Source organism: Labeo rohita, chromosome 5 (assembly GCF_022985175.1).
Source record: "Labeo rohita strain BAU-BD-2019 chromosome 5, IGBB_LRoh.1.0, whole genome shotgun sequence".
Classification (NCBI taxonomy): domain Eukaryota; kingdom Metazoa; phylum Chordata; class Actinopteri; order Cypriniformes; family Cyprinidae; genus Labeo; species Labeo rohita.
Window position 1 is genome coordinate 30,019,190 of NC_066873.1, and position 22,584 is coordinate 30,041,773.

A 22,584-nucleotide genomic window follows, 5' to 3' on the forward strand; every position below is an offset into this window, starting at 1 on the left:
AAGTGGAATTCTTTAAAGTGTACACATTTTGAAACACAGGTTTAAAAAAAAGTGCAACATAAGGATGATGACCGAATTTTATTTTTGGGGTGAGCTATTCTTTTTAAATAAATTCTGACAGTCCTGGTGCAAGATGTGTTAAATTAGACCTTTTTATATAATATAAAAATATAATTTCAACAAAGCCTAAGAGAATACAGATAATATGTCGCCTTAACATGAAATCTATCAACACTCCTCATTTGGTTTCAGGGTGGCACGTAAGACCAATCATAGACTGAAGCACAAGGCAGGAAGAATGTAATTGCACCGTCCTTTGGAGTGAAGATGCTGATTACCAGATGAGCCAAATTATATCTCCAAACTTGTCTTTCCAATTAACCAGCAGGACTGTGTTTGGATAGATGGAATTTGTCACAGGCGCTGCCTGATTGGCTTGTTGATGACACCAAAAGAAACTCAGAGAAAAGAGCCATAATCACTTCTGAAATCATATCAGTTTGCATTATATCAACATTCTCTGTTATAATGAGGACAGCTAAGTAGACTTGATTGATAAAGTGTTTGAAATTAAAGCTCTTTTCCTCAAAGGCAAACCAAAGCATTAACTAAAGTCCAGTTTTCAACATTCATTCCAGTCACTCCACTGCTAAATATATGCCAGTTATAAAAGTATGAGATCATGATGAAAAGCATGAAAATATGGTGAAACCATCAGTTTGATGTTGCTGTTTAGAAGGTTTTATGGAAAGTTTTCATTCTGCAGTGTTCCACTGCAAGCATGTCAATTTGTAGGAGTAAAAAGAGTACACAGAATAAATTAAAACAATTTATATTTCAAAAATATCAAATGTTGTCAGCAAGAAATCTGCATTATGATAGCTGCACGAGACGGGGAAAAAAGGCTACTATGCATAATTCTAACTAACACAACACATTGCAATGACAGCTCAAATCACAAGGGCTTCTTCCACTGTCTAACGGAGTGCCGTGAAAGAGGAAAATAATCCCCATTTGCTGCCTCTCCTTCAAAATGACTATGGATTGGCCCTCTAATGAGTTGGGTTTTGTTCAGTGTGCAATGTTAAGTGTTAAAAGGATGGGTTGGATGAAAGCGAGGGTGAAAATAGCAACTACACACTCGTGCATGAGGAAAACGAGAGTGAGAGTGAAGAGCAAAAGAGGAAGAGATATCAAATGAGGTCTGCTCTTCAGTTCACCTCTGAAAAACTGAAAGTTGACAGGCTTTAGACACCTATTACTGCACACCACAAACATTTCACAGCACGGATGCAGTTTAGTAGAGAACATTTCTATGCACTAAATATATCTGAACAAACAAATGGAGTCCTTAAAAGCCATAAACGATTAAATGAATGTAAAACTTAAAAGGAGGAGATAAAAGGAGAAATTCCCCTGACCAATAGTAACAGAAAATATTTAAAATATAGATTTTTTTTTAAACATATTTTTTATAAATGCATAACTTTATAGATATTCAAATATGTATTAGAATATATACATTTGTATTAAATACATTTAAATTCAATTTAACACATTTAAACTTATGAATTTAAATAACATCTAAACAGTACATCATGAACTCTAAAAAGGTCTGCATTTACTTGATCAAAACTACAGAAAAAAACTGTAATATTGTGAAATATTATTACATTTTAAAATAATGGTTTTGCAAAGCTGAATTTTCATCAGCCATTATTCCAGTCTTCAGTGTCACATGATCTTTCAGAAAGTATTCTAATATGCTGAATTATTATTATATTGCTATTCTTTTTAACTTTTTATTTATTAAAAAAAATCTTAAAAAAAAAAAGAATCACAAGCTCCAAAAAATGTTAAGCAGCACAACAGTTTCCACACACACACACACAAACACACGGCTGGTTTATTATCCTTGTGGGGACTCTCCATAGGCGCAATGGTTTTTATACTCTCCACACTGTATTTTCTGTCCCCTTACCCTAACCCTACCCCTAAACCTAACCCTTACAGAAAACTTTCTGCATTTTTACTTTCTCAAAAAATCTCATTCTGTATGATTTATAAGCTTTTGTACCCATGGGGACCGCAGGCTGGTCCCCACAATGTCAAAAATTTCAGGTTTTACTATCCTTGTAGCAAAATGTACAATGTAGACAATGTAGCAAAAACAACAAGTACACACACACACACACACACACACACACACACACACACACACACATATATATATATATATATATATACATACATACATACATATACATACACACACATACATATATATACATATACATATATATATATATATATATACACATTTTTACAAACATTGTCTATTTTTAAAAAATGCTTAAAGAATCCTAAAAAAAAGTTAAAAAAAAATGTTAAGCAGCACAACAGTTTCCAACACAAATATATATATATATATATATATATATATATATATATATATATATATATATATATTTGTGTTGGAAACTGTTGTGCTGCTTAACATTTTTTTGGAAATTGTGATTCTTTTTTTTAAAGATTTTTTTAATAAATGAAAAGTTAAAAAGAACAGCAATTATTCAAAATATAAATATATAATCTTTTATAAATATATAATCTTTTAAAATCTTTTGTAACAATATAAGTCTTTACTACCACTTTTTATCAATTTAACACATCCTTGCTGAATAAAAGTATACATTTTTTAAAAAAAGAAAGAATAAAAATGTACTGACCAAGTTTATATTTTTACAAAAGTTTTCTATTTTTTATAAATGCTTAAAGAATCCTAAAAATAGTATCGCAGGTTCCAAAAAATATTAAGCAGCACTGTTTTCAACATCGATAATAAATCAGAATGTTAGAATGATTTCTGAAGGATCATGTGGCACTGAAGACTGGAATAGTGATGCTGAATCTCAGCTTTGCATCACAGAAATAAATTAAATTTGAAAATATATTCACCTAGAAAATAGTTATTTTACACTGAAATAATATTTCACAAAATTACTCTTTTTTTTTGGATTTTTGATCAAATAAATGCAGCCTTGATGAGCATAAGAAACTTCTATAAAAATGTTACAAATTTTACTGATCCCAAACTTCTGAACGGCAGTGTACATATTAATAAATATAATAATTATATATAACACTCGTCAACTTATTTCACCCATCTGACAGAAATAAATTCATTTCAATCAATAATTGATCATTTAAAATGTTATATGTATTAAATGTTTGCTCTTTTCTTTTGTCCTAACATATTTAACAGTGCATCATCAGCTGTGTATCTGCACCAATAACTGCATACAGCTCAAGTTCATGGTTCAAGTTAAAAAAAAAAAAAAACTTCTGAATTTGTTATAATGTTCATCTGGCATCACCTGGATAGTGGCTCCTTTTCTTCAGTGTAAGAAAATGCATTAGAACCCCTAGATGTTTACCCTCCCCAAAAAATCTACAGAATACAGAAGTAACCATTAGCCCTCCTTTTGTGTAAATAAAAAGGTGCTGCAATTTAAAGCCACAGGAAGAGAAAACGTGCCATGCACTCACAGATGCACACACACATTCATGAGAAACCACACAGACATAGCGCTCAACAGAAAAGCTATGAATATTTCATGATGTTGCAGTCTTCAAAGTGTGACTGCTGCCTCCCTCTCTGATGCTCTGAACATCAGACAACACTCAAAGGATGCCCGGGACAGATATATGCAAACAGAGAAAAAGGCAGAAAAATCTAAGGCGAGCAGACAGAAGCCAAGTAGAAAAAAAAAACATGGGATGGATACTGAAAGAGAGACAGAGGCAAGTGTTGTAGGTGCTAACGCTCAGTGTGAAAGATGAGCCTGCCACCAGCAGCTCCCAGCCCGATGAATTAGACAGCAAGTTCTCCAGCAACATTTCCCTCTCTGCCAAACTCTCTCTCTCTCGCTTGCTCTGGCCGTTAGGGTGATTTGCCACATCATTACTAATTGATAATCACGTTGGAGAGAAGCCATCAGAGGCGTACTACTGAATGCTGCGGTGTCTGCGCTGACATTTCCTGGCTGGAGTAATGACTAGGTGACATTAGCGAGAGACCTTGCAGGGCAGACAGTGAGAACGGGCAGCCGAGGGGAAAATTGCAGAGATGTTTGGCCCATCCATTTTTCCCTCCTTAACCCAGTGAAGAGGAAATGTGTATGAAAGATGGTCCATTTTGGTCCAGGTCTTCCTGATGCAGAAATGACAGTGTGTGATAACGAATGCAAACTGAAAATGGATATTTAGGGGAGGCTGGAGATGGCTGTAACATCTCAAACTATTTTAAACTGAAACTGAAAAAAGTAGTCATGGTGTATAAATATAAAGCAGTTAAAGAAGAAATAAAAAAATATTTGGAGATAAAAATATTCAAAATTTCTTGGTGAAAACTGAACTGATTAGGCTGATGTTAAATGACATTCAGTATCATCTGAATCAGCAGAATCTCTTGTTTAATCTCTTGTTTTAACTTTTACCTGTTTTTTAATGTTTTTGAAAGTAGTCTTTTATTAAATTAAAAATACAGTAATACTGTAAAATAACTGTATTCTATTTTAATATATTTTAAATGCAGTCTTTAGTTCAATGTATCCTTCAGAAATCTTTGCTCATTTGGTGCTCAAGAAACAAAGGCATTCTTATTACTATGAATGTATAAAATAGTTGTGCTGCTTAATATTTCTGTTGATTTTTTTTTTAAAGAAATCTTTTAAATTAAAAAGAACAGCCCTTGTTTTACATTTGTTCAGTTTACCAGTTTCTTTGCTGTTAAAGGATAAGTTCACTCTCAGAACAAAAATTTACAGATAATTTACTCACCCCCTTGTCATCCAAGGTGTTCATGTCTTCCTGTTGTCAATTGTGAAGAAATTGTATTTTGAGGGAAACGTTTCAGGATTTTTCTCCATATAGTGGACTTCAGTGGTGCCCGTGAGTTTGAACTTCAAAAATGCAGTTTAAATGGGGCTTTAAAGGACTCTAAAGTTGGAGGAGAAAATGAGATGGGAGTTTTTTGACATACCCTAACTGTCAAGACAAGACGAGTGTTCGAGGTTAAAAAGTATATATATTGTAATTTTTTTCAGGAATTAACTGATCGTTTTGCTAGATAAGACCCTTCTTCCTCGTCTGGGTTTAGAGCCCCTTGAAGCTGCATTTAAACTGCATTTTGGAAGTTCAAATTCGCGTGCACCATAGAAGTCCACTATATGGAGAACATTCCTGAAAATTTTTCCTCAAAAAACATAATTTCTTTACGACTGAAGAAAGAAAGACATGAACATCTTGGATGACAAGGAGGTGAGTAAATCAATTTTTGTTCTGGAAGTGAACTTCTCCTTTAAATATTATTTTACCATTAGTTATTAAAATGAAATCGCTTGGGAAAATGTGGGGGAAATTCTATCAAATTTTTGGATAAATAGTAGGGATGCACCAAAATGAAAATTCTGGATGCACTTGGCTGAAAACCGAAACAGAACATGCTTTATAATAATTATTTAGTATTTTATTAAATAATATAAAGTGATTTTGTAAGACTTAATTTAACTCAAAAATTTTAATGATACTGAATTAAAAAAAACACAGGCCAATAAAATAACCTCACTTTTACTTAACAGAACACAATAAAATTGGACAGAAAATATATTAATATTAAATATCAATATATAATTTTTTTTAATGCAGCATTCAGATATAACACTTAATTAATTAATTAAATAATGTATAGTCCTACAAAGCTACTTTTATCAGAACATGTGAGCAAAGCATAGAAGCTCAGCATCACTTTACCAGCGCTGCCCAGTACTGCTGTTCTACACCATGTTACAGTAGCGCTATTGCAAAGAGGAATAAGTATACTACATAGAAATGAGCGGAATACACATTCATAGAGCAGAATATTAAACAGCGCCACACGACGCTGCAGCGCATAATATATTTTCTGCCATTTTTATCTTTTGGCCGAAAACCAAAAATGCCGTTTTCAAAAATTCGCAACCCAGGCTCATGAAAATACATACCTCTATATACATTTCTGCAACACTGTAATTACATACCTTACTGCACGTTTAGTACAGGTACAGGCATGTATTGCTACGTTTTTATTATGCTGCTTGAGATATGTATTGCAGCTGTTTAGAATTCAAATATCCAGGGAGTGTTGCTAAAGTTTAATGCTCTATCATGCTGGAAACATCCCCTACACCAAACGCAAAACTAAACCTGCCCGTTAGTGTTAACAAATGCAAAAGTGATACAAAAAACGGATTTGTTTATGCAGCTGTGCTAGTTTAACTTCCTTATGCAGATTTGAATTGCTTTGTCGAACTGTAGTTTCACAGGGTTTGTACCGGAGCTCTTCATCACTCAAGTGCAATGCTGTATCGCGTGAGCTACCAAGTAAACCTACTGAATTAGAAAACTCATGCATATGAAGCTTTATGTGTGACGACAATGTTCAAAATCATAATTTTTCAAGTCACGCAGGATGTTAAAATTGTTTTGAAGTCATAACATAATATTCTGCAAGTAATTGTGTGAAAATTAGGTTTTATTAATGAAAACTCTGCACCTGTAAATCATACTTTGTCTGAAAAATAATAAAAGTTGAGAGTTTTACTACGTTTAGTGTTTATTTCAACTGAAAACTGTAGTGATTCGTACATATAGGTATGTTTTTTCTGTTTTGCAGAAATATACATAGACACACGTTTTTCCAATGAGCCTATGTTGCAATCTCGATGCATCCCTAATAAATAGAGCAAAAATCATTTACGGTTAAAGGAAAACTATAACAAAGACAGTGAGCTCCCCTACTTTAAAGTGCTTCCTAAAACCTTGATCTTGCTTGTGAATTGACAAAATAATTCATAAATCTATTGTGATCTTGGAAAATGCTGTACCTTCTATCCTCAAGTGAAGTAAAAATCTCCAGTTTATTTTCTCATTCAGCACTCACCCTAATTGTTTTCCATTTTAATCTTGTGCTGACAGTGTAATAGTCACCATGAGCCTGGCCAAGTCTCCAGCGTCTCTTCCATTAACAAGGATGCTCTGGATTCACCATCCATCACTCTAAGCTAGGGATAACCTTCAGTCCAAACAAACTAAACCCAGCCTCAGCTCAGCGCTCATCTCAGTCTCACAGCGCCAATCTCTCTGAAGCTTTGATCTGTACCAGACTGAGTCCCTTAAGCTCTAATGAGACGAAACATCTCATGTTACCTAATAGTTCTGCTAGGTGGTGGAATCCCTCACAGCAATGACCGCTGGCCCCTTTCCCGCTCACCTGAGAGAAAATTTATTAATAATTGTTATTGACATAATGTGAGCCATGGGACAATAGCAGAGCACACTCTTCATCCCTCAGAAATTAATAGCCTGTATCAAAGTCTCTGGACGCACAAACCTATTGCTTTTATTCTCTTGGAGCCCCGGCTGGAGAAGCAGCGAGGGAAGTAAAAGACACATTGAGAAGTTTTATTGTATTATGTGAGCGGTTTCATTAATCTGTCGAGGAAGTGAGCCCCACGGTACCGACTACTGCTCTGAGCTGGGAATAGCCTTCAATAAATAAGCAAAGTGAAATATAACACGAGCAACACAGGTCAATCTTTGTGACCTCACAGTTTGCCACTGAGCTCTCATTCTTTGTGTAACAAAGAGGTCATATAAAAAGTCACAACTGTTCGTTCTTCAATGGAAATGCAGTTACTTTTGAAGACATCAGCATCAAAGGAAAAGGAGCTGATATTCGTGACATTTCTGTGCTGCATGATAGAAGTCTTAACAAAATCAAAAAGAAACAGAAAAATCCATAACACTGAAAGCAAAAACAGTTTATAGGAATTTCAAAAACAAGCAAAGAAACTAAAAACATTATGATGTTTGATGAAGATGGATCGTGTGACTTTGAGTGTGGCTGTCAAATTATGTTTTAATTGTTACACTAATAAAATAATTAAATTCTATATTTAATAAGAAAAATTTAAACAGATGCATTTTAATGAATGGTCTCGGACTTTTGGACATTGTAAATACTTCAGGGGTGGGTTGTTTCATTGTGAAACACAACGTAGGGAAAATATTTGCATGTATTAAATTCATTTCTTCATAAACCTCCATTACCATATAACAACATCACACCTAGTCATTTTAAGTCTAATTACATGACACAGTATGTAATTTTGCATAACCAATTCATTTCTAGGCAGCTGCACTGGCCATTATAATCAGCACTCTCATTTCCATCAAAGACCTGCAGGACAGTAAAGCAATACAAAATCTTTCATCATCTAATGAACCAACAACAAAATTAATCATGCAGCCATAAACAGCCATTAAGACAGAGTTTAAGAGTCTGTACCTTTCATCTCTCCCATGTCTAAAGTCTTCCCTAGTTGTTCCAGTAGGTCTGCACGTGCAGCGTTCTTCTTGTGCTTTTTGCCGTCGTAGTGCTGCTGTGCCATTCCAGGATTGTTGAACCAAGCATTGCACAGCTGACAGTAGCGATCAGAATCCCGGTGTTGACGAGTCGAGCTCACGGGAGAGGTTTCTGAGGAGGGTGTTTTCACTGGACTAGGTGGCACCTCTAAAAAAAAAAGTTACAATGGAATAACGATTTAGTACATTATTTATTGTATATTTAAAGGGGACATTGGATGCCCATTTTCCAAAAGTTGGTATGATTCTTTAGTATCTTCATGGAATGTCTGCAACATACATTGGTTAAAATTCCACAATGGTCATGTTAAACAACACCCTTTTTACCTTGTCAAAAACAGCTCTGTTTGCAGCAACGCTTGTCGGTGCATGTCTTTTTAAATGACAATGAGCTACTGCTCACCCTGCCCCCTCTCTTCCATTTTTTGCACATTCGTTGGCATGTTACCAACTCAGTAGCTCTGATGTCAGGAGAAAATAAAGACTCTAATGTTCACTTTTACATCCAACTACAAAACACCTGCATTGCTTACGAGACGTTGTCGTCACAGCTGCTCGAGCGCGGAGAAAATGGCGAACAGCATACAACTGGCTGAGGGTGGAAATATGCTAATACGGGACAGCCCGTCAGCTGATGTGGGCGGGGCCTGAGCTGTATGACATCATACTGCTAGGAAGATCAAAACAGCTTGCTACTTGAGACTGTTTAGGTTTTTTGTTTTTAAAAAAGGAGTGAATGGATTTTTATCATTGTAGGGTGGTTGTGTCCACACACTGCTAAGACACATTTATATGCAAACACCATGTAAAAGTGAATTTTGCATCCGAAGTACCCTTTAACGCTTTATATTTGAGTGCAATAGCAAAATATGCTGGGGAGGTGTGTTTGGTAAATCTGCAGAAGTCTGGCAACGAGGGACAAGATGGTAAATTCTGTAGATTGCTATATAAAACTTTTGGCATTGGCCAAGGTTCTGTGTTCTCTGGTACAAACCCCTAAATACTGAGGGAGAGATTCATTGCAAATTAGATTTCCATCACTCTCTGTACATGTTTATTGGAATCTGGGTCCAAAGTTTTTGCCAACCAGTGTTGAAGAAATTGAAATGAAATGGTATTTTGCATTATTTTATTGTAAATATACCCTGCCAGTCAAAAGTTTTTGAACAGTAAAGATTTTTTTTCTTTTTCTTTAAGAATTCTCTTCTGCTCACCAAGCTTTCATTTATTTGCAAAATACAGCAAAAGCAGTAATATTCTGAAATATTTTAAAATGTAATTTATTCCTGCGATTATTATTATTATTAACATCAATATTTAAAACAGCTGAGTACATTCTTTTTCAGGATTCTTTGATGAATAGAAAGATCGAAAGATTAGCATTTTCTTTGATGAATAGAAAGATCGAAAGATTAGCATTTATCTGAAATAAAAAGCATGTGACTGAAGTATGCTAAAAATCACAAGAATCGTCGGTAACACTTTATTTTGACAGTCCACTTTAGACATTCTACTAACAGTAAGTAATTTTGAAACTACATGTCAGCTAGCAATGAGAATTTGTAGACTGTCTGCTTAATATCTAACACCCTTCTAAACATGCAAGTATATGTCAGCCTATTCTGCTAACCCTAAACCTAACCGAACAGTCTGCTCCGAGAGTTTGTAGACATGTATTTGCAAACTAATGAGAATTAGTTGACATGTAGTTGCAAAGTTACTTTTATGTAGTAGAATGCATAAAGTGGACTATCAAAATAAAGTGTAACCAAAATATTTTCCGTTCAAAACATCACAGAAAATGTCACTTGCAACATTGCCATTTCTATCTCTCAGTGACATGCAAATGCCACAAAAACAGAATTTTTCTTATTGCCGCTTTAGAGGCTTAACGTGAAGAATATTGCATACATTTGTCACAACAGGAGTTTTTTTCTGGGTAAAAATGCCTTTATCCTAGATAAACAAAAGAGGTGAGGGTTGGGACTAAGGTTTTACAGTTTGTACTGCTTTGATTCTACTGCTTACATCACAAGGGGCACACTATCCGTTTTAAATCATGCAATATTGCCATTTCTAATAAAATGAACCGCCAACTGGCAATAAACTTTGTTTTATTCACTTGCCAAAGCCAAGTTTTACTCTCATTTGGCGCTTGAAGAGTGATTTTGGACCCTGGTTGCAATCCAGATAGCTTGAGGATTTTTGGATTTTCTGTAAGTACATGCTCAGAAAGCAAAAGAGGAACTTATAAAACAAATTCTTCTTAGCTATGTAATGGCATTTTACTATTCGGATAACCCAATGAAACAAACACAAGTATGTGTCTTATTCTTGTTCACTGCAGTGATTCTAGTTGGAAATTATTTCTGATCTTGACAGCAACAACACAATTACTGGGATTTTATTCATCTTTTTGTTTAGATGTGTCCTGCTGCTACATAACTAACAAGCTGTTGTCACTGACTTTATTAGAAAGGTGATGCTTTGCATTGTTTCTGACAGTCCTGAGTCTGACCCACACACACACACAAAGCCATGCTTCAATTTCTTGTATGCTTATGCATTTTTATGCATGGATGGCGGCATCACCACAGAGCAGACACAAATAAACACAAAACACACCAGAGAATCATAATGCCGGCCTAGCAATCAGTTTTAACACCTCAGTGGCTGTCCACTCTGCCATGGACAATGTTTACACAAGCTCTGTTCAGCCATGACATCACATCCTATTATCTGGCAGAAAGGACAATTGGAGAGAATGGGCCACTTCCTGTCTAACTTTATTAGTGTTCATAGATGTCACTGAGCGGTGAAAGTGAACTGACCTGATAAAGAGTTTGTTTACATTTACACAAACTCTGTTCTTCAGGCCTATTTGCAACTTTATATATAATTTGATATATAAACTATATTAGCAGTGACTGCAAAAGCTATGGCAGAGGCTAGACTCCACATAAGCTTCTGACAAAGCTTTGATTTATTAGCATATTTGTAAAAACTGGGACAACCACGAACAAGAGACGTGTTAAAAAGTACCCTCGTTGTGCCAGGAAATGTATACCCTGCCAAAACACAAGCATTATTCCTTCAGTCTGTTTTTCACTCGTCTTTTACATCCTTCACAGCAGGGTTGATAAAACTATAATGCATGCTGTAGTTGGGACACAAAATTTAATTTAGGCAATTAACAACCACTACTGCAAAAATTAAATTTGATCCCGTAAATTAAAATGCTACATGAGATGAAAATTTAAAGAAGATAAATGAGCTGCCACAAGGCGACAGTACATGAGCAGGCAACTTCATTTTGAGAAAGCTTAATCTAGTTTATTTTTAACTAACGGTCATTCTCTGCAAAGAAATATTATTTATTGCAGTGCCCATCAGTTCTTGGCACAATGAAAGACAATTTTTTTGCATTAAAGCCATTAAATTAATTAAATCCTGCCTGAAGTGTGGTCACACTCCTCTTATAGGAAATTTACATAGCATTTCATGTGTGGCAAGGCTAAGCTGTCGATGAAGAACAAATGTTGCCTTGACAATAAACAAAATGTTCAAAGAGCAAAGCAAATACAAACTGAATAAAAGTGACAGTAAAATAAAGCACATTATGTGTAATTCATAAAACTCCTTTAAGCCCTGGCTGCAGTTATTGGAGTACCTGACAGACTCCTGCAGAGTAACACTATGGATATTAGCAGAATCCGGCACTGAAACATTGGAGTATTGATTTACAAGCTCAGGGGTTTACAGAATGACATCCATCAAACGGAAAAACAGGAAAGTTTTTGTTTCCAACAAACATAAAACCATCCCTCTACAATATAGGATGCCATGTTTTATTTTTGCACATCTCTAGCACAAAGGTTTTCATGCCAGGGTCACCAAGCCTTTTGACATTATTTACTAGATTGTTTTTCACATTTGTTGTGTTCGTTTTTCCCTTTGAGTCATGTGTCACATAGTAACAACCTAGTAATAGTTCCTTGCCTTAATAGTGAGTGTCACTGTCACTGTGTTTTGCATGTAAAATAGAATATGTGGAGCTGAGTGTCTTGATTCATTGTTATATGTGTGTACTAAAATGCCATATATTCTTATTCTGCACAGACCCTCATTATGAAACACTGCTCACATGTCATTCATAAAAGCCTGGATAGCCAGTCTACTTGTTTGGTAAAATATTACAATTTAAAACAACACTCTTTATTTTTAAAGGGGTCATCGGATGACCATTTTCCACAAGTTGATATGATTCTTTAGGGTCTTAATGAAAAGTCTATAATATACTTTGGGTAAAAATTCTCAATGGTAGTGTAAAACAACCTTGCCAAAATCAGCTCTGCAAAAATCATCTCATTCTGGTCAAGGTTGCTTTAAATGCAAATGAGCTCTACTCGCCCCGCCCCTCTCTTCTCTCTGTGGAGTGACGAGCCTGTTTACTTTAGCCGCGTTTAGCCTCTAAACTTGCTAACTAGCACATTATTAGGAAAGACGATCTCAAAGATTAATAAAAAAACCCTTATACTCACTTCTGCTGTAAGTGAAGCTGGATCACGAATGATTCGCGTGAACATAGACGGATATATGTAGATCGAGAGGCGCATTCCCTTCACAAACAAACGTAATCCACTGCATCTTCAGCGGCTCAGATGTCGGGAGGAAATGACGACCACTACGTTCATTATTACATCCAGCAACACAACACCTCAATCGTTCAATTGGAGATATTCTTGTCTAACTTACATTCCTGCTCTGGCGTTGAAACAAAGAGGTCAGACTGTTACAACTGATCTGAGGTAAGACACTCATGTCAATCAACTATCGTGGAAGTCGGAACTATCTCTGTGGGTGTGACGCCACAATGACAGGCATCTGAGAATGGCTCGATTTGAAAAAGGGGATGTTATTTTTACAGATTAATTAAAAACCACTGCATGGATTTTTATCATTATAGGGTAGATTTGTACATACACTGCCAACACACATTAATTTTCAAACTACATGTAAAAGTGAACTTAGCATCCGATGACCCCTTTAAGTATTTTAAAATGTCATTTATTCCTGTGATGGCAAAGCTGAATTTTTAGCACCCACTGCTTCAGCCTTCAGTGTTACATGATCCTTCAGAAATGATTCTAACAGTCATTTGGAGATCAAGAGACATTTCACATTATTATCAATTTTGAAAACAGTTTAGCTGCTTAAAGGGGTGGTTGGTTGATTGTGACTTCACTTTTTAGTGTGTAATGTTGCTGTTTTTTCCATATTGGGCATTGCACTTTCTCCCATTCATAAGTAATAGGAGTGCACAGTCTTCCAATATATAAAGTCTTTGCAAATACAGCGTTTCCCAAATCCCCCCCTTAGTTTAGTACTCACTTAGTTTAGTACTCACATGCTGTGTGGCAGCCAATTCCTGTGTGCATGCTATGGATGTGCGCTCTCAGAAAACCTTGTATCAGAAGTTTAAACTAATATGGTTTAAAATATGTGATTTCAGCACATTAGACATGACAATCAAAACCAAACAGATGTTGTTGTAGCAGAGTTTCTGAGTCACGAGCTGTAAAGGCACAGCCCAATTCTGGAAAAGGGGGTGGGGAGCAGCAGCTCATTTGCATTTAAAGAGACACACATGAAAACATGCACTCAAAATGGACATTTTGAAAATGAATCTGTGGGGTATTTTGTGCTGAAACTTCACAGACACATTCTGGGGACACCTGAGGCTTACATTAAATCTTGTAAAAAGGGGCATAACACGTCTCCTTTAAACAAAAAAGAATGATCCCAAACTTTTGAACATAAACTACTGTTCATGAGGATTAATTGTCAGTGTGAAGTCTTTCCAGAAATATCGCACAGCAATTCACTGGGTATATTTAAGCATATTAGCTGAAACACTGAGCCTCAAGTGATAAAGAATAAGTGAAAATATTCTCAGGGAATGTCCTCAATAACACCATCACTCTCCATCACTAGTCTCCCAATGCAGACGGCAATGTCTCACCCAACGTAATTACTGCAACCAGACTGCTGCTTTAACAGTCCTTCTGTATTGCCTGAATTAAATTTGGTGCCACAGGCCTGTGACACTAAAGTCATTCATTACGGCTATCTCAGTTTTACTTAATGTTCTCATGGTCACCAGGGGTGGCCAAAACCTTGTTCATAACTGTTACTCCTTGCTCTTTTTGGGGCATGAAACCAGCTCTTTTACATTATTTCAGTGTATCATTAGCACCATACTATCCACTCCCCCACTGTGCCTCTTATTCACAAGCTCAGGGAGGAGCGATGAGCATGTCTGATCCCCAAAAGGCAGATACACCTCCATCCTTCCATTTATTTGCTGTCCTTTGCCTACTGCGGCATAAAAGCACTTTAAAATCACTTAGAAGGCTCCCGAGTATCCCTGCTATATATATATATATATATATATATATATATATATATATATAACAGAAATGGAATTAGGGACAGAGAATGAGATAGCAGATTGAGAAGGTTGAAAACAACAACAAAAAATGTTCATAATGCACTGATTGAAATCATTTCAAGACTCTCACGTTCAAAAAATTCAGTTCATGGCCACTGCTGCAGTGAAAAAGATTCACCGGCAATGCGTTTTCTGTCTACTTTATAACAAACAATAGTCTGACACCAGCAGGCAGGAGATTTCAAACATTAATGAGATTCTGTGGGAGGAAATAACAGAGAAACTTCAGGTAATTCCAGGTGACAGTTTAGGCAATAAGGGAAGAGTCATCTATCAGGAGATTTACTGCAGGCACAAAGACAGCTACTGGATTTGGGTGACATAAAGATGGAGAGGGACTTTCGAAGAGATCATTCATCCAAGCATAAACCCTGCACAAGTCTTATGCACAAAACGTCTCTGCGACATTTGTTGCATGTCATTAAGTCTGAGTGCACCCACACGTCTGCACACTTTCATCACAGTTAAACGTGGGGGAAAACAAACAAAATATCTGAGGTATTTAATAAACGAACATGCAAAGTACAGACGATGTGTGTCTAAATTTATAAATGATGCTTGGTCAAACTTTACAGCTGCAGTTTGCAAGTTTATGCTGCCTTCACATGGTACCTGATTTATTGTAAATTTTCTAAGTTATATCGTTTCAGAAGTTTCATGTGAAAAAAAAAATCATTATGACTAGATTTTTCTAATATTTCCAAACACGATTTGGCACATACACTACAGGTCAAAAGTTTTTGAATAGTGAGATTTTTAATGTTTATTAAGAAGTTTCTTCTGCTCACCAAGCCTGCATTTATTTGATCTAAAGTACAGCAAAAAGAGCAAAATTTTGAAATAAAATTTTTACTATTTAAAAACTGTTTTCTATTTGAATATATTTTAAAATGTAGTTAATTTTCTGTGATCAACGCTAGATTTTCAGCCTCATTACTCCAGTCTAATATGCTGATTTGCTGTTCAAGAAACATTTAATATTATTATTATCTTTTATAATTTAAAACAGCTGAGTACATTTTTTTTCAGGATTCTTTGATGAAAACTATACCTAGGGCTGCACGATTATGACAAAAGTCATAATTGTCGATTATTCCCTTGAAATTGTAATTGCGATTATTACTTATGGTTATCAGAATATTAGAATGATTTCTGAAGATTCATGTGAGTGGAGTAATGATGCTAAAAATTCAGCTTTGAAATCACAGGAATAAATTACATTTTAAAACATATTCAAATAAAAAAAGAGTTATTTTAAATAGTAAAAATATTTCAAAATTGTATTGTTTTTTGGATCAAATAAATGCAGGCTTGGTGAGTTGAAGAGACTTTAACATTAACATTAAAAATCTCAGTGTGTTCAAAAACTTTATGACTGGTAGTGTACATACCCATTTAACAGAAACCATTTGATGCATATTGTACTTTTTTTTACACACAAAAAAACAAAAATAAATAAGACCATCAAAACACCAAAATTCCATTGAATATAAAGTTACATTTGTGTAATATTAGATTGTCTATATTCTAACTAAATTCATTCTAACTAAATTAATAATACATTTATAAATATATTTCCTCTCAAATACACAAATCACACTAGAGCCTTATAAACAGCTTCAGTGTGCAATAAATAAATAAGTAAATAAATAAAACGGCACAAACCCCAAATGTGCATTTCACATGCAATCTTATCCTAATGCAATGAAGGTGTACGGCTTGAGAGATTCCATTTCTGGATCAGCCAGAACAGGATCAAAGGCTTTTTTTTTTTTTTTTAAATCCTTGCAGTTATCCGCTTTCCTCTCTAAAAAGTCCTCACTTGAGTTTCTGTGCAATTTTCTCACTGCTGAATCTCATCTAGTTCCGTGCTTTATATAAGCAGGGAGTTTTTGACCACATATTTGAAATTTTACAACGTGAATGCTTTCAATAAAGCTTTTTGGAGACTCTGGAAGTCTTAACAAACAGAAATTGTAATTATATTTAAATTATAATTAGGTAGCCTGCCCAGTTTCCACAATAAACTACTGTATCTAAACACACACATGCACATACAAAACAGAATTTTCCCATATTGACTACAGGCAAAGATGTTTGTTGTAGTAACAGGATGCAAAGGCAACGCGACCTGACTGCAAACCACCCTGCTGAGTAATTTAATAAGATGGATGTAGTACTCCTAAATGTCATGTACAAATAAACAAATGTACATGTAGGTCAATACACACGGCCTTTCAGTGGTTTCTCATTTGTCTTACTGAATACAAAAGAGGAGGAGAAGGAGAAAGAGACAGGATGTTTTGTGTTATTGGCTGATGTCCGACTGAAACAATTGTGTTTCCCAGGGGATGAGCTGGGCTCGGGTCACTGGCTTCACTCAGCCGCGTCACTTATGTGTGTTATGCAGAAATCAATAAGAGCGGCCTGTGAATGCCCTGGTTTTATTTCACACAAACTGTGGTAGATCCACAGATCCTAACACATCACATAATACAAGCTAACTTCTCAAAACTATCATCAGTAACCTTTAAATTACTTGGATCCACAGTTCTTTTTTTTATAAATGAACACACAACATTTTTAAAAACATTTTTTCAGAAATTAAACCAACATATGTGAAACGATTACATTTCTAAGAATTCCAATAATCTTTCCCTCCGAAACGCTTCTCTAAAAACACTCTAAAGACACCAGCACTTTTTGGTTACTGTGCATACATTTTGAAGCGACACTGTGACATGTTTACAGTTTGTCTCCAGATTGCCAGGGCATTGAAAAGCTTACTGATTTTCAAGAGAACTCCTCTCTGCTCAGTTAAGCTGGGCCTGAGCTAGTCTGTCTCAGTATGCCACATGTCAGAGGGATTGATGGTCTGCCTCAATCCCCTCGGAGTGGGACACAAGCCTCGTCTGTCTCTAGCCATCAGACGCAGATGGCACAGCTAATGATGGCATCAGTCAGTGACAGGAAACATGGGAGGAACAAGCTGAGAGAGAGAGAGAGCAAAGAAAGAAACAAGACTACAGTGGTAATTCATTTTTAACCAGATATGCAACATAGCCTTGCATTTAAAACCAGACTGTGAAAAGAATGAACCTCTGAATTTTAAATTAACATGGCAATACACAAGACCATTAAATAAGAAAATGTACCACAAGGGTGATAAGAAATGGATACATTTGCAATTATTATCAAAAATAAGAGTGATAAGGGTGATAAGTAAACAGTTATTATTTTAATATTAATATTAAATTATTACAAAAACGAAAATTATTTTTCTTCTTCTTAATAATTTCTTTTTATTGCATGTAGATATTTTTAAAAATAATAATCTATCATTATTACTTTTTATCTAGAGGTATTTTATAATTAAATTGATGATATTTGAACATCGTAATATTTGAAAAATCATAAGTATAGTTATTATACGAAAAAATAAATCTAAGTAAAAAATGTATCATTTCATTAATTTTATATTAATTTAATAATTAAAATAGTAATAATAACAATAAAAATAATAATAACAACAACAACAACAACAATAATAATAATAATAATAAATATTACTATTTATTGAATATAGATTTTTAAAATAAGAATAATATGTAGTAATAATTAATAATAATAATAGTAGGTTTGACCATTAATTGTATTTAGATATTTTATACTACTACTACTGATTTATTGCTACTAATTTTTATTTAGAGGTATTTTTTATAATTCAGAGGTATCTTTATTATTAAACAGTTTTTATTATAATGAATGTGTAATATAAGCATTATAATAAAGTAATACAATTATTATAACAAAATATAATATAATTACATAATATAATTAAATATAATAGTAAAATATAATTATTATAATAAGTATAACAATCTATATAATACTACTACTACTAATAATAACTTTCTACTACTAATTTTTATTTAAAGGTATTTCTATAATGTAATTGATTGTTATAATAAATGTGTAATATTTGAAAAATCATAGGAATAATTATTATAATAAAAATAATAAAAATACATCTAAATTAAAAATGTTTCTACATTATTTAAATAATAATAATATAATATAATATAATACAATTAAATAATATAATTAAATATAATTATTATAATAAAAATTAAAATGTTTTGTAATCATAACAATAATAATAATAATAATAATAATAAATATTGCTATTATTATTAATTTCTATTTAGAGGTATTTTTATAATTAAAATGATTTCATAGTTATAATTAGTGTGTAATATGAAAAATCATAAGCATAATTATTATAATGAAAATAATAAAATAAGTTTTGAATATTTAATAATAATAATAATAATAATAATAATAATAACTTATAAATTATTATTAAATAAAAATTATTACTTTTTATTTAGAGGGTATTTTATCATTAAATTGATTTTACTATTATAATAAAACATAATATAATAAAAATACAACCAAATAAAAAAATGTTATAATAATAATAATAATAAAATAACAATAAATATTACTATTTACTGTATTTAGATATTTTATTAAATATTATTATTAATTTTTATTTATCAGTATTTTTATAATTAAATTGATTTTATTGTTATAATAAATGTGTAATATGAAAAATCATAAACATAATTATTATAACGAAAATAATAAAATAAGTTTTAATAATAAGAAGAATAATAAGAATAATAAGAATAAGAATATATCCCACAGGATACACAATAGTTTTCATCCACCAGTCTGCCTTGTAGGCCCATTAGATTACATCAGTTTGACACAGATAGTGGACAGACTGTGGCTCCATCTCAAGCGTTAGAATTGTGTAATTGATCCTAAACACTGGATGTGATGTGGTGGGCCTCCTAACTATGCCATATGCGGCACAGCTGTCCAGTGAAGAGTGTAATTAATAAACACATTGGGCATTTGGAGGCACAGCCAGTCGGAAAGCTGGTGACTAATGGATGCTGAATGGAACTGAAAGCCAGTGCAGTCTCTCTCTCCAACGGCTCAAATCGAAATGACACACGAAGCCTCTATCTACTGTACACACTGTATATCCTTTGCGCATCCTCCTACAAGCAAAGGATTTCTCAGAGCCCACAGATCCCCCGAGTGTTTCCTGCTCATTTTTGGCAGACCGCTACTGTGGAGTAAACAGGTCAGAAACCTAAGATGCAAAGCACTGCACGACAGAAACCTAATGCAAGAATGAACACAGACATAAACACAAATATGCAGACAGTGTGACAACAGCACTCTCAAACACACTGCTTTCACTTGGCTGCTTCTGTAAAGCTCACAGACAGACAAATACAAACTCTTCCGCCTTATTTTTAGGTCAATTACCCCTGTAGGCAAGTAGGCGGTGAGCACTGATGTGCAGTGTAATGCTGCGAGTGTCCGGCTCCTCCAAAAGCCTGCCCTGCTCCTCCAGCCACACGCAGTCATCTCCAACAGATCTCCTCATGTATAAACACCCTCCTGAAAGAACTTTATAGTGCTATGTGTGCGCTTGTGTGTGCAGCACATACCTTTGGCTGTTATGGCAGGCTGTTCCCCCAGCAGAAGTTTGAGCCTCTTAGCATGGATCTTGCCTTGGTAATGAGACTGCGCTACCACCGCTGAAGTAAAGGACATGTTACACAGTGTACAGCACTTGTTCTTATCCACATCTCCCTCCTCACTCCCCTGCAACACATCAGACAAATTTATCATGGTCAGAAGGTCAGACAGAGCAAGGGCACGGAGTTAAAAGTGGAAATCTTAAAGTGGAAAGCTTAGCACAACATTTCTCAAAGCCGATTTTCTCCTCCTAACCCTGGAGGTCAAACCCCCCAGCAACGCTTAAGGGTAAATGAGCTACAAATGAGAGTGAAGTGAAGAATGAGAGCTAGAGGGGGGGAAATGTCTTGGCTACTTTGGGATTGCTTATGTGGGTCCTGGTGGGATGCAAATGGAGGTGATTTAACAGTAATGGGGCCAATTTGATTGAACCACCACAGGCAGAAAGTTCACCCGCTGCCTGCAGTAAGATCTATTACATATTTTACATCAAATACAAGATGTGGAATCTATGGAGCCATTTCATGACCGAGTTAATTTTCCCTGTTATACATTCACCAGAATATGCTTGGGCTGATGATCCGATATAACTCACTTTTAGGGATGCACGGTTTCTTGCCTATACCAAAAAGCTGGCAATTACTGAATATCAGATATTAAAGTTCTATACAATATTGTTCAATAAAATAAAATAAAAAACAGATATAAATAAATGCTCATTTAAAATGTTAAATAATTTCAAGTGTTCATCTTTAATATGACTTGGGACGAACGATTCATCTCAGGAAGGGATTCATTTATTTCGTGTTGACCGCGCATGTGCACCATCCTATTGGTTCTTCGTAGGAAACAGAAATGATTAGTTCAGCTCTTGAGTCTTCGGCTTTGGGCTCAAGTCGTCCATTCATCCTGTGATAGCCCTATTAACACTATGTAGTCTGTACCAGAAGAAGAAACGATTAGTTCACCTCGGGTCTTCGGGTCCGAGTCGTGGATAGAGAAATAAGTTAATGATTCTCAACCTTCCTTACAAACACATTTGCAGTAATGCGTTTCCGGTCTCAAATTGTAGCTTTTTATTTCTCACAGTTTATACATTTGTGGATTTCTGTAATTGAATGTGGTAATAAAGAGGCTTTATCTGTATTATAAGGAAAAATCACTTTGATAAAACAAAGATACCTACATAATAACAGCATATAGTTAATGTCACGTTTGTATTCATTGTAAGATACTGAGCCGGGAAGCGGGCACGTGACAAAAAACTAACGACTCAAACCCAAAGACTCATGAGGTGAACTAATCAGTTCTGTTTCCGGGACTTCATACCGTCATATAGCTTTTAACACGTAACATTTTAATTATATTCTGCTGAAGTGAACAAAATGACTTGGAAAAAAAGATTCATTCATTATGATGAATGAAAACAACCTGTGGCAACACTGTTACTATGCTGAGTTTCTTTTCATTTATTTTAAACAGACAATAGTACAAAGGAATAAAATATTTTATCAAATATGTCATATATTATAAAATTAGTTAACTGAATAAATACTTGAAATATATTTAAATTAGTTAAAAGGAAAAAAAAAAAAAAAAAAAAAAAAAAAAAAAAATCGGCGACACGTAACGTAGCCTATATTTGCTATATTTGCTTTCAGTTTTGTGACAGAAAGGAGACTCAAATGGCAGAAAGTGACATTCTGTTTGTTTGTTTAAGTTGATTTTATGGTGTAAGGAAAGTTTAAGTAATCGCGCCGGCGCACACAAACACAAAACATATCAGTTCCAGGCTTCTAGCATTGCTAACTTGACAGCGCAGTTGGTACTTTATCAAAATAAAACACAGTGAACCAAACATGAGCGTGCCTGCCTCACTGTGTCACCGTTAGAACATGACTGAAGTACAAAGTCTATAATTTACATGATAAATAATAGTTTAGCATTAGGATGCATCGCAATAATGGAAATATTATGGAATATTTGGATTTGTGCCAAATGAGAGAGGTGGGATACAAGAGCACAAAGCTCCATTTCACAGACAG

The 22,584-nt window shown here is 34.6% G+C and overlaps 1 protein-coding gene across 3 annotated transcripts in view; it reads right to left on the reverse strand.

Annotated features, from left to right (window-relative positions):
* The window catches only part of zmat4a (zinc finger, matrin-type 4a), a 111,119-nt gene that overhangs the window by 26,434 nt on the left and 62,101 nt on the right, over positions 1 to 22,584 (reverse strand). For all 3 annotated transcript variants that reach the window (XM_051108714.1, XM_051108715.1, XM_051108713.1), the window contains 2 exons: positions 20,509 to 20,665; positions 8,390 to 8,614 (listed from right to left, as the gene is read on the reverse strand). In XM_051108714.1, the coding sequence (XP_050964671.1) occupies positions 8,390 to 8,614; positions 20,509 to 20,665 (382 nt within the window). The remainder of the gene's footprint in view (positions 1 to 8,389; positions 8,615 to 20,508; positions 20,666 to 22,584) is intronic.